Source organism: Colletotrichum fructicola (assembly GCF_000319635.2).
Source record: "Colletotrichum fructicola Nara gc5 chromosome Unknown KSG_Nara_v1_contig07, whole genome shotgun sequence".
In the NCBI taxonomy this organism is placed as follows: Eukaryota; Fungi; Ascomycota; class Sordariomycetes; order Glomerellales; family Glomerellaceae; genus Colletotrichum; species Colletotrichum fructicola.
The window spans coordinates 1,182,229-1,195,161 of NW_027094057.1; the positions used below are offsets into that span (position 1 = coordinate 1,182,229).

At 51.1% G+C, this 12,933-nt stretch overlaps 5 protein-coding genes across 5 annotated transcripts; 4 read left to right on the plus strand and 1 right to left on the minus strand.

The window, feature by feature from the left end:
- Positions 1–55: 55 nt before the first annotated feature.
- On the minus strand, positions 56–2,050 carry SED1 (Tripeptidyl-peptidase SED1; the record flags this gene model as incomplete). Its single annotated transcript, XM_032030827.1, has 3 exons — positions 56–484; positions 709–1,044; positions 1,103–2,050. The coding sequence occupies 3 exons, from the start codon at positions 2,048–2,050 to the stop codon at positions 56–58; spliced, it is 1,713 nt and encodes a 570-aa protein (XP_031889654.1).
- A 1,311-nt stretch (positions 2,051–3,361) lies between these two features.
- CGGC5_v012024 (uncharacterized protein) lies at positions 3,362–3,783 on the plus strand (the record flags this gene model as incomplete). The annotated part of the gene is made up of 3 exons (XM_032030829.1): positions 3,362–3,436; positions 3,499–3,513; positions 3,619–3,783. 3 exons carry the CDS (start codon positions 3,362–3,364, stop codon positions 3,781–3,783), a joined length of 255 nt encoding a protein of 84 aa, XP_031889902.1.
- Positions 3,784–5,232: 1,449 nt separating this feature from the next.
- Positions 5,233–5,817, plus strand: CGGC5_v012025 (uncharacterized protein; the record flags this gene model as incomplete). Its single annotated transcript, XM_066152633.1, has 2 exons — positions 5,233–5,737; positions 5,795–5,817. The coding sequence occupies 2 exons, from the start codon at positions 5,233–5,235 to the stop codon at positions 5,815–5,817; spliced, it is 528 nt and encodes a 175-aa protein (XP_066007854.1).
- Positions 5,818–6,684: 867 nt separating this feature from the next.
- Positions 6,685–7,442, plus strand: SID5-0 (putative acyltransferase SID5; the record flags this gene model as incomplete). Its single annotated transcript, XM_032030831.1, has 2 exons — positions 6,685–7,063; positions 7,129–7,442. The coding sequence occupies 2 exons, from the start codon at positions 6,685–6,687 to the stop codon at positions 7,440–7,442; spliced, it is 693 nt and encodes a 230-aa protein (XP_031889900.1).
- Positions 7,443–8,529: 1,087 nt separating this feature from the next.
- On the plus strand, positions 8,530–10,260 carry CGGC5_v012027 (Non-reducing end alpha-L-arabinofuranosidase BoGH43A; the record flags this gene model as incomplete). The annotated part of the gene is made up of 1 exon (XM_032030832.1): positions 8,530–10,260. The coding sequence occupies one exon, from the start codon at positions 8,530–8,532 to the stop codon at positions 10,258–10,260; it is 1,731 nt and encodes a 576-aa protein (XP_031889901.1).
- Positions 10,261–12,933: the final 2,673 nt, after the last annotated feature.

The window sequence follows — 12,933 nt, forward strand, 5'->3', positions numbered from 1 at the left end:
TGGGGTTGCTATTGGCTCGGCGTTTGTGATAAGGTAATGTGCCCCCTACACATGCTCAAGGCAGATTCATGTACAGTTCTAGAAGCCGACTAAAGTCCGGAGTTCCCAACCCTGTCACAGGATCCCAACCATCAGACGCCGCAAACGCTTGGGTGACACCACAGCCGCTGTTCCAACCCGTCTTCACATCGCGGAGGGCCTTCTTCCCGACGCCGTACAAAAAAGGGTTGATAAATCCCACGGGACTTGTGCCAACCGCCTGTCTAGCGTTGTTAATGAGGGCGACCATGGATGCAAACACAGGAGCTGACGCCGACGTGCCGGCGACGCGCCATAGTTTGCCGTTGGAGTAAGCGACCACATCGTTGGCTACCGCGGACACGTCAGGGAAGCCACGACCGCGTGGGTTAAAGTAGCCTGCAGTCGAGAGATTCCTCAGATGACTCTGCAGCGAAGGCTGGTTGAGGTAGGACATTGATGCGCTCTGTTGGTAAAAAGGAGTCTGAAAACTCTGCTGTATCCGCCGCCCGAAGTCGAAGGAGGATTCGAAATGGAGAAGGCTGTTTCGGGAGGAAAGGACTTCCAGCTGGTCCCGTTCTTCCAGGTCGAGTTGGTGGGTACCAGCTGCGTGCCGCCAACAGTGGTCACCCATGGGCAGGAAGCAGGGAACCCGGGCGTGAAGTGGCCATGTGTCCCGTTTGTCGTTACATTTCCTGAGTTGGGGTCGATGCAGGAATTGCCTTGGTGAGAGGTCCCGGTGTCGCCTGAGCTGACAATGACGCTGACGCCTCGCAACCCAAGCTTCAAGTACTCAAGGCACTGGCGCCGGAGATACCCCTCAGAAAAGGTGGCCTCATTGTAGACGTACGAGACTGAGATTACTGATGGAGGATCGTAGACACCGCAGTCCGAAGAGTTGTAGCCCCCAGGCCGCGTGTTCGGGTACACGGGATCAAAGTTTGGATCTAGGCCGGTAAGGCAGTACTCCTTGCTAAATGCTCCCAGCATGGTGTTCAGATTGCCACCGAGGAACTGATCGCCGGCCTTGATTCGCATCATTAGCACTTTTGATCCATATTTTGAGGGCTCGGACTCAACTTACCTGGATGTTCGTGACCGGCAGCGGGCTGATAAGCGACATGGCGTACTCATGATCGAGATTGGACTCCAGGTTGAAGGGCCACATTTTGACATCGTCCTGCAGGTAGCCTCCATTGACAGGAAGAACCTTTGGTCTTTGACCAACAAGCCCCGGATGGAAGCGCGAAAAGAAGCCATCGAGATCCTCCGGCAGCCAGCTCACCCAGGCAGGCTGGTAGATGCCCAACGAGTTTTGCGAAGTCGAGACGGCAGCATTGGTAGTTGGGATGTTGTAGAGCGACCGATAACATTCGGGCGTCATGTACTTGAAGCAGTCTAGTTGTTGACTTTGTGGACTCTGCCGCTTGAGAGTTGTTGTTGACAGCATGCTGAACGGCTTTGCCTTGGCGACAGCCGACGGCACTCCACCCAAATCAATCCCGGGGAGGACCGCATCGATATGACCCGAAATACGTGCGGGAAGTCCAAACGACTTAGTAGCCAATTGGATGGAGTTGTCCTTGGAGTAACTGTAGAACGTAGCGTCGATGAGCCGTTCTGCTCGCTCGACGGTGGTGTTGAAGAAAATGTGACTGCCGTCTGAACTCACGCTCATACTAGAGCGTGGTATGCCGGCAGAGTTCAACCACTTCGCAGTTTGACGGACCACGTCTGCTGATGGGGCAAACATCTCAGACACCTCGTCCGCAGAAAGATGGTGGCCGAACTTGTCCGAACTTGGGTCGGAGATGGCACGGAGAACATCTTCGGCAGCCGAGATGCCAGACTCAGGAACAGAGAGGGCGAAGTCCATACGGATAGGGTGGTTTCCGGGCGCCCGAGATTCTCGTCGCCAGCCGGCCTCACGCCAGTTGCCGGACATGGTCCATGTCTGCTCTTTGGCGTGAGGTTTCGCTTGCGAGAGAGTTATCGCCAATTGCGCGACGGCGGTGACCAGGTATAGACGCATGATGATGATGATACGACCTTGCCGAGTGAGGTTGAGGTTCTAGGTACATAGACGTATCACAAACTGGATCTTTAAATGCGCTTGCATCTAGACACAAGGCCGTAGAACGCCTTACGCAGAGGCTGTGCAATACCCCCAAGCCTACGAGGGGACGTTTTCCTAACTACATGCCGTATGCTGTTGGAAGGGGTCGGTTTCCTGTAAATTAAAATTTTGAAGTTCAGGCAGCCTCTGATGGTGAATACAGAAGCCTGCGTTCCACCCCTTCACACCAATCAGCTCAGGAACAGCATCGTCCCATGACAAGGGTGATTGACTAGCCTAGCCCCCCACCAATTCCCAGGATATGAAGACAGTTGGAAGATTCATAACGTTGGTTGGCAGTGGCTGACTTTGTTCAGGAGAAAGGGACCCCACGCATAGCCCGCTTGGCAGCGGAAGCGCCCGCTGACGCGGCGTAGCCAAGAAATGCTGCGTCTTCTGGAACTTTGGTATGAGGCTTTTGTGCCGTGCGTCTACAGTGAACATGATGTGACATTGGGGTGTAGCCGACCCCATCTTCCCTGCGTCCAGGCACATTGTCGCATGTATTGAAGTTTAAGGTGACTGAGAACATGCCAACAATCATGTGTTGAAGTAAGACCGATGAGAAGTACAGCGTATACTCTCGGGGTCAACTTTGAGGTTCGAAGTTAGCATACTACGAAGGCGATTCGAACAATCTGAGCATCCTCTTGACTATCTATGTTTTGAGATTGAACCAAGCAGTAAACACGTGGAGCCATTCTGGAAACCTTCATTCTGCTACTCCAAAAGCCCAAGTGACAAGCAGGAATGCGATGGCACCATAAGCAAGGCGGAGAGGTTGGTTGATTGTCACAAGAACCGGGCATTCTGCGGATGTACCCAACCATTCTCATCTGTCTAATATCCTTCCAACATACATGCATCCGTATAGTCGCTTTGGGGGTACACGCATCGATTTAATACTCTGTCCGCATGTTGGAAGAGGAAGGACTTTGGTCCAACCCTAAGTTTAGCTTTCCTTACTTGATGTAGGCGTTTTTCATCTGCCAAGGTTTCCTGACTTCTCACGCTCATGAACTTGGCTCTGGACTCATCGAAATACTCTAACGCACCAGACGCGAGTTCTTTGGCATGAGTATTTGATAACCATAAGTACCGTGGCAACCTCCAGCCAGATGAATCTTCTTCTCCCATTCCCATCGCACTCAACTTTCCAAGCTCAAGTCCAAATTCATAAACACTGTACTGCTATCAATAACTTTCAACCAACTTCACCCTTGCACCATGCGTTTCACTCCGGCTTTTGTTATCGCCATGGCTTCGGTTGCCTCTGCGGGACCAATTGCCAACGAGAAAAGGGTGAGCTCGGAAAGAATCATCCTGTTAAAGTCGGATTTTGCTAACACACTGATGTGTGTCAGACTGGCGGGAACGCGGTACGTTCTTGAGCATCTTGTCATCTCGAAGTCTTGTACTAGCACATGACGCTGTTGTTTGCCAGAGCTTGAATGTTGCAGAGCTAACTCGAGGCAAACTTTTAGCCGGCTTGCATGGCCTTCTGTTGGGAGTTTTGCATCGTTCCCACCGCCTGTGGTACTTGCATCGCCGCCTGTATGGCGGTGGCCAACCCCGCAAAGGAGCTCGACACTTCTGAGTTTCAGGCCATTGTTGACGCCGCGAAGCCTGGGGCTGTGGCGGCTCAGTAGTTGATTCAACTGCGCGATACTATTGAGTTTCGGCGGACATTGTGGGAAACATCTTGGACTTGAATAGTAACTGTTTGTGAGCGAGGGCTTGGTGGTTCAGTAGTGGTTTGGCGAATGCAGACGCTCTTTACGTCATAAATAAAATCTCGATCTGCGGAATTTCGATGCGGATTGTCACAAAAACTATTTGAAATATGCCTGGTATAACTAGCAATAACCTGTAAAGAAATGCCCTTGATAAGCTGGGTAAGGGCCAATTGTATGCGATTTGGAGGTTCGACAGCAATGAGGGACATTGCACGCCCCGGGCAAGCAGTAACGCTATGTTTCCACCAACGACATTTCAACAACTTTCTATTGTGCGAACCTAGGATGTGTCTTGAAATGGAGACAATGATGGCGCGTATTAGGAGATTTTTTCCTCGTTCAATGCCTCAATTGACCCAGATGGTTTTTACTTAGAGACTAGCGAAGAGGGGGTTTCCGCCCATTAAAGAGAGCCCGGTCCACATGAAGAAATCAGAGCCTGCCATGGCGAACTCTCAAGCGTACATGCACACCTATTTACAGCAAGCAGCAAATTCATTGTGACTTTTCTCTGGTTGTGGCCAAGTCATGTCGCCAGTCTCATCCCTTTGGCCTCGAGAAGCAACTTTTAGGGTGACTTGGCTACAGCAGCTGGTAATGGGTGGCCTATGAGATTAAGCTGGTAGCTGGTACGTCGGCCAAACAGGTCTTCTCTTAAGCTGATCTCCGCTGCTTATCTAACCAGGAAACCTGGTTCACTCGCCAGGTATCAAGGCACGCTAAAACGGCGGCTTCTGGGGGTCAAAGGGAGCTGTACCACTATCCATCTGTAATGGGCTCCTCGTCCGTACACTAATGCACTAAGCCATGCGATCAACCGTGGTTGGCCGCTTCCAACCATTCGCGATTCCATGTCGCCTGGCTTCTGAATGGCGCTGGCGTCAGCCTACACCTCAGATCACGGCGAGCGAACATCATCAAATTTGGCATAGACGCGGAGGGCGGCATGCTGAGCACAATGATTACCATGAGCGGGACGTTGGTATGAGTTGCAATTAGACATTTTCCCAGCTCTAGAATCTTTGTCAGCCATGTGTGGGAATGTCTTTGAAGTCGCTGTCTTTGGCATCTACCTAGATCCTTCCAGTTTGATCTCGTTTGAGGTACCAATACTGCAATTTTTGAGATACATCATTGAGATACATGATTGAAGCTGAAAGCTGATCATGTTACGGTTTGAGACAGCGACGTAGGCATCCATCAGTTACAGCACACCGCCCCTCCAGTCCAAACAGACAAGAGAAATGTCATTTTCAGCTCCAACGATCATATTCAACATAAAGACCAGCTTGATTCCATCTCCCAACAAGCCCGTTGCCTCGTTCTTGCATGCTCAACACGCATGAGTAAACGTCCTCCAAGATGCCACCCTCTTTTGGTCCCGACACACTCTTGTTCTCATGGAATCTCTTCATGAATATTCGGGACCCTCCTACTCCCCAAAGCGAACGCAAACAACACCCGGAAATCATCGAAATTTTATCAGGCAGCGATGAAGATGCCCAAGGCAAGACACCGACCCGGCGGCCGAGACGTGCCAACGACATATCTCAACACCTCACCCCACCACCATCGCCTCCGTCGCCGTCATCAACCAGGCGCCAGCAGATCGCACGAAACGACATTGCATCCCGCCTTCGAGCTGCTCCGAGGGTTCCTGTTGGAGAGCCAGGAGGCGTTTCGCATCGACAAGTCACCCCTGCTGTGACTGCCTTTCAAGGTGGCCCTATTCGCTTTGCGGGCACTACAGAGACTCGTGGTGCACGAACTAGCACTACGAAAGCTGGTTCCAACACCCCAAACATTCCCAAGAGATCTGGTAATCTCAAGATCGAACCGGGCGAGGGCTCCATGGCGCCCAGAACAGGTATTTTTGTCTTCATCAAAGTCCTGGCACAGGTCGCTAATGTTATTGGGCCTTCAGGATGGTTGCCACGCACCAAATAGGCCCCTGGCTGGCGATCTTGGTGCTGGCACTGAGCGGAGAAAGAGCGGAGTAAGGCTTTGCCAGAATGATGGCTGCGTATCCGTTGGGTCTCATGATCGGAGCAACCGGCAGGAAGTGACTTTTGAAGATGCAATTACCTCATGTATGCTTTGGAGATGAGTAAAGAAATGTCAGACAATAGTACCCTGAGCCTCGGCGGGACCATCCAGATGAGGAGATCAATGACGTGATGAGGGCTTAACAAGGAAGATCAGGACCAGATGATAGAGTGACATGCACAAAAACAGTTAGTTCGTCTCGTGTGCCTCCGTTTCAGGGGTTGTGACCTCGCAGTAGTGTCCGTTGAAGGTTAAGTTTGACCGAACCACTGATATGGTCACTGGGTCTTGCCAAGCGTTTGCCATGCTTTCTCCACAAATATAGGGCTACCACCGTGGCGGATATCGATTTCATTGGTCTCCCCAGTTGCGTGACATTTCCCGATAGCTTACGATAGCTTGGATAGCCTATGGTAAATCCTGCGAGTATTCTGCCAAAAGATCCAGTCGGTACGGCATAAATTGAAGGTGGCACCAAGTGCTCGGGAAGCGGTTTTCTAGGTAGCAAAGCGATCGTGCTTACGGGTGCCAATTCCGAACTTCCTTGTTAGATAAACTAGGAAGATGGGCGAATGCAAAGCTCGGGTGACCGATACAGCTCGGAAATAAATCGATCCACGCGTCAAGCGAATTCTATTCAACTTCTTTTTCAGGAGCCATCGTGTCATTTGCCGAGAAAACACACTCCGTCAGTTGCTTTTTTTCTACTACAACCTTTCCACTGCCACTCTAGCAATCCTTTCCGCCGCCACTCTAGCAATCTTCAAGATGCCCTTCGTTGTATTACCAGCCCTCGTCGAAGACATCGAACGGATCTACGACATCCAGTTCGCGGCTTTCAAAGATGAGCCCATAATGAGATTCCTCTACCCCAATGGCGTCGACCGGAAACTTCACACAGAAGGGACGCATGAGTGGTGGAAGCAAGACCAGATCGGCCACCCAGTCAAGTGCGTCGACACCGAGACGGGCGAAATCGTCGGCATGGCGGTGTGGGACATTTTCTGGCGACCTGGCGAGGAGCACGCATTCCAAAAGCCGGAGGGCATCCCGTGGCTCACGGGTGACGACAAGAAGAAATGCGAACGGATATTAATGCCCATGTGGGACATGCGTGTCCAGCTCTTTGGCAAGCGCAGATATATCTGTAAGTTTTTTCAATCATTATCACGGCTTTTCTGTTGAGTGCGAACGGCTAATGTGTCTTCAAAGACCTCTCGACGATAGCTGTGGACCCCAACCGCCAGAGACAAGGAATCGGCCGCGTACTCATGCAGTGGGGGGCCGACGTTGCAGATCAATTGCAACTGCCGATCTACACCGAAGCTTCGGATACAGGGTTCTCTCTGTACGCAAACGTGGGGTTCGAGAGGCTCACCCATGTGAGCATCGTCCACTCCGCTGAGGCGCGTGGGAAGGACGAGGCCGCCGAGGTTCCCCTCGTGGTCAGGATGCCCAAGGCCGCCGGTGGGATCAAGTTCAAAGAATGGTCAGAGGCAGGCTTTCCGGAAGACTTCAAATTGTGAGGTAGAGCCATTTCGATGGTATCCATCTGGTTTGACGCTGAAGTGGCCGCGATCAGCGCTCAGCGGAATGTGGGCGGACGTATGGGGACGCTCCCCAAGAAATTGGCGTGACCTGTGAGCACAAAGCTCCCTAGCGAATAATCTCAACTGAAATAAATCAACGTATCGTCTTGTTACATCTCGCTAGTCGTTTCCTAGGTTGATTTTCTTCCAATTTTGAATTTGTCGAACTTTCTGCTGTTGCTCACAGATTTAGGTATAGGTTGGAGAAACAGACGTAAAACGATACTTAAATGCATGAAATAATGCAATAGTCACATTTAGGCCAATCAGACGCGGATCTTGAGGAGCCTTATATCGAGAATCTCGCTGATATCGCCCTGTATGGTAGATAAACTCTGGATTTGATGGATTTGGTTTGACAGACATTGGGACTTTCTAAGTTTCGAGAGGTTGATTACCACTCCCCCAGTCGCAACGATCATCAGATGCGGTCCACGAGCTATCTCTTTCCACCGCAGAACCTCTCCGAATTGATTAGTCTCTCATGACAGCGTGATTTCCGCAGGAAGTCCTTCGACCAAGTAGAAAATTTGGAAGAAGAGAAAACCAAAGTCCCGATCAAGGGCGGTCCATGCCGAAGACAGAGCTCTTTCTTCAGTACGCCGCCGACCTATGTGTGATATTCTCCAAGTCACGACAGGCAGAAGGTACTTTTACCATATTCTCACCTATACTGCCTCGGACCCAGAAATGAAGGACAGACTGTGGCGAGTAGTGGAATGATTGAATCGTGGATGGGCGAGGAGTTCTGGACGGAAGAAATGACATTAATTTTGCAAGGCAGCCCATGCTCGTATTATGTAACTCGTCACTTGCAAGTGAACTATTCGGTTAATCTCACTCTGCATATTTTCGTATTCCAAAGTCATTTTCGTATACCTTTGTCGTATTTCGTATTTGAGCGGGAAGCAAATGGCACGTATGTTGGGTAGCTCGCAATTCAACGGAGTATATATAATTCCTAAAACGACTAAAAATCGGGAAAAGTTGGAAGCAAACTCATCATACTTTGCACTCGTCAAAGATGAGTGGCTTTGCTTTTCTCTGGCTATGGGTCGCGGGGGTGACGGCCAGCTACTTCAATCCCATCCTTCCAGGCTTCCATCCGGATCCAAGCTGCATTTATGTTGAGAGCACATTCTTTTGCGTGACGTCCACTTTCACCTGGTTTCCCGGTGTTCCTGTCTACGCCAGCAAGGACCTCCGCCGCTGGGAGCTCGTAAGCAGCGTGCTTGATCGACGAGAACAACTACCACAATTTGCGGACGCCCCAACTGGACAAGACGGTCTTTTCGCATCAACGATTCGCTACCATAATGGTACATTCTATGTCACTACCACCTACGTCTCTATAGCTTCCTACAAGGACTTCGTCATGGAAAACCTGATCTTTACAACCAACGACCCATACAACGCGTCCTCGTGGAGCATTCCGACCAAGGTTGACTTCGTCGGCTACGATCCATCGCTACTTTTCGATGATGACGGAACTGTCTACTTTACTGGAGCGGCTGCGCTTTCGACTGGGACTGCAATCGCCTTGGCCACCATCGACGTGGACAGTGGTTCCCTTGGCTCCATTAGCTACCCCTGGAATGGGACTGGTCTAGGCACCGCTGAGGGGCCGCATCTATACAAGAAAGCCGACTATTACTACAGCCTCGTCGCCGAAGGGGGAACGAAAGAAAACCACCGCGGATCAATTGCGAGATCCCTCGCCGTCGGCGGCCCCTACGAGAGCGACCCGGCAAACCCAATTGTCATCGCTGAGCACCGCAACTCTTCGTACTTCCAAATCGTTGGACACGCCGACCTTTTCCAAGATGAGGATACAGGGCTTTGGTGGGGAGTAGCTCTCGCAATGCGATCAGGGCCAGACTTTTTGTCATATCCGATGGGCAGAGAAACCGTGTTATTTCCTGTCTCATGGCCGGATGAGGCAGGTGGGTGGCCAAGCCTGCTGGAACCTGTCAGGGGGCAAATGGGCACATCGCTTCCTGGTCAAAATGGCAATGCAAGCGACATACCTGGTACAGGAGATGAGCCTGATGTCGTTGACTTCGATGTCTCTTCGGATTTGCCAACACATTGGTTGCATATTCGTTATCCAGAGGAGGCAGCATACGTGATTTCCCCTCCTCGACACCTAAACCAGTTGCAAGTCGGACTATCGGCAAGAAACCTATCCTCGGTGGTTACGCGCAACAGTACGATGCCCAACACCATTACGTTCTTGGGCCGTAGACAGACCGATACCCTTTTCAGTTTCAGCGTCGACCTCGAATTCCAGCCAAAACGCCCAGCAGACGAAGCCGGAGTCTCGGTTTATCTAGACGAAAAGCGACATATAGACTTTGCCATCATATCAGATGATCAGATGGTCGACGGCAAACGCTTACGTCTTCGATCATTTAGCAACAACGAAAATTTGACCTTGCCGCAAGACGTCATAGTGCCGATGCCTGGGGATCAAGAAGCAAACGCTGCTGTGCGCCTAGAGGTCAGGGCAGAAAACACCACGCACTACATGTTTCTTGCGGGGCAGGTCAGCGGAGACGAGAGCATAGATACCAATATGACGGTCGTAGGGCATTCTTTGGCAAGCCTTGTGAGTGGCGGCTACACCGGCACCGTAGTTGGGGTTTACGGGACTACGAATGGTGAGGCGGCAACAGCCAACACCTCTGTAGCATATGTCAGCCGATGGAGGTACTATGGTAAAGGGAAATACGTTGATCACGACGTAGTTGTTTAGTCAAGGAAATGTAATAAACGTGCATGTGTCTCTTGGCAGTGTCGACCCTACAGCATTTGCAGCATCTTAAAGCGAATAAATGGACATACATGGTAGTTCAAATTTCATTCAAGTAGCAAGAGTCAGCATAGTAGATCAAATTCCGGAACACCTCCGAGATCTCTGCTCAGAACGTCAAACTCAATGTGCTCCGCTACCCAGGGATACGTGATATCAGAGAGATCAGAGGCTATGCTTGTTCCATCCCCTGGCTGTGCTCCTTGTTGACTGTTGCTAGAAGGGAAGTCTAACGGGGACCAAATCGCTGATGCGCTACCTTCTTGGCGCACATCGTAATGTCGATCGTGGTCGAAGTTCACATCCGAATGAGTATCGCCAATAGAGCTTGTATGCGACTTAGACATAGATTGAGAGATAATCCAATTTCTCCAAGCATTCCTTCCTTGCTGTTGTGTCTGATCTCTCCGTAATGACAGGGACGCGTGGTTTTGTTCGTGATGCTGTCGGTCTGTAGTTGTGGAAACGTTCGCCATAGCACGAACGATTCCTCTCAGGCTTGAAGCTGCGGCTTCGCTCCCCATGGCCAGTTCCGTGAGGATAAGGATACCCTGAGAAATGATTTTCATCGGTGCAGCGATGATACCCGCCAACCTAACCCTGGCAAGCAAAAGCACGTGAAGGGCCGAGCTGCAGTGGAGCGAATCGTGGAAAGACGGAGCGCACAAAAGAGATAATGACTTCAGCTTGGACATGATTCGAATACACGCGACGGCTGAGTCAACACATTGCTGGGCTTGCTGCTCTAGAAATTTGGCCGCATTTGGGGCCAGAGGCTTATCGGACTTCCTTGTTGCTGCGTTGTAGTTGAGGCATGATCGTGTCAGCAGTATGGTTGCTTGCTCAAACGTCAAAGCTAGGTGGGCCTCAGATCTTGTTGTGAAGCTCTCGAGGTTGACATGCTTCGGAAGGTCTCGCCTCCATTGCTCCAAATCGCGTCTGAGTTGGTGGATGACCTTCGGCCGTATGATCGTTCCTTTCTCTGCGGCTGTTCTGTCGTAGACAGCACCGACGATCCTACCAAGCAAGTGGCAGATCTGTGCCATTGCAACCAGGCCGTCACAGCGTTTCCATCCAAGAGTCTCCACTGGATACGGGGCGTCAATCTCGGTGTCACTCAAGGATAGCGGTCGTCCCATCTCGACACTGTACAGCCTTTCTGCGACGTATACTGTCCACCATAACCTGTTCCGTAACTCACGCACATGAGCATGTAGCGAGGAGACGGCAAAGCTCGTGTGAAGGCCCATGTTGACCGCCATCCGTAACGCCAGCCCAAGCACGTTATAACTTGCGTCACGACTACCAGTGCTTGGCAAGTAGATGCCCTGGAGAGCGCAGACCTGAACACTGGCCATGGAAGAGGAGCAGATTATATCTGGAAGCAGCTTGCGTGAAGCCTCGTAAAAGCGCCACCCAAGGTTTGGTGCTGGGACGGGAACTTTGATGCGAGATATATCTTGCAGGGAATGCAGTCCTTCTTCTACTAGCAATCGATTTGATTCGGCAGTCGTCTCAAGGCTTGGGGCGATGCCAGTGTCCGCGAATTGGCTGCCGATGGCGAGAACCATGAACAGGATGGAAATGAATTCAACCGATCGCCGGGAGTTCCGAGAGTCCCTTGCCTCAAACTCGTGCGTGCCATCATAAAAGGCCGTGAGTTTGCGAGAGAATATCTCCGGGTGAACGCAGAAATAATTTGCCTGGCCGTGCTCGAAAAATGATGTCGTCAAATAGTTCACAACCTCCTGGGGCGGGAGAGCCGTATTGACTGCAGTCCTCCAGTCGGTTCCGAAGCTTAGATCAGAGACCTGGTGCAGGCTGATGTCTCGACAGTCCTAAGGAAACCTAAGCGAGCTGTTGCTGACAGGGGTTGAGCCTTGTCTGGGACAGAAAGAGAGAAGACCTACCGCGTCTCCATTCTCATTTTCCTCATCTACATCACCGGCAAAAACCTGTTGCACGGAGGTAAAGAATGACCACAATGACGAAGTGCCCTCGAAGTCTGTTTAAAGAGGTTCGCTGTTAGCTTAAGCTGTTTTCATTTTTCATGCATTCGAAGAAATATGCTTACGGGTTTTGCCTTGGTTGACAACAGTCACAGAGGCGGCGTGTGCTGATACCGCATCGCAGTAGATTACATCCTGACTTGTGGTTTGATCCAAAGCCCCATTTCCTGACCGACCTACTGCCTCAGTTGATGGCATACCAACAGCAGTGTCATCGGAGGTTTGGGCGACCAAGTGCGAATGAAGACGTTCTAAAGCCTTGACCTCAATCGGAACATCGGGGTGCTCTCTCGAGAAAATTTCCTGCAGGAGTTGAAGCTCCTCCTCATCACAATTTTTTCGTTCTACGTGTGATGTTGGGTTGGAATGTGATCGCCTGGGTGAATCTACAGGCGTATCACTGCCAGAATACTGGCATTGCCTTTGGGCGCCTTGACATCTGTCACAGGGGGCTTGCCCATTGCAACGGAGTTTATTTCGGCGACAAAGCTTGCAACTGGTCCAGTCAATATCATTAGCTTGCGCATATATTGAAACGCCGGATTCGTCTTGGGCGTACGCAACCTTGACCCTCTTCCTTTGGTCATCAGGTACCCGAGGCCTCTTT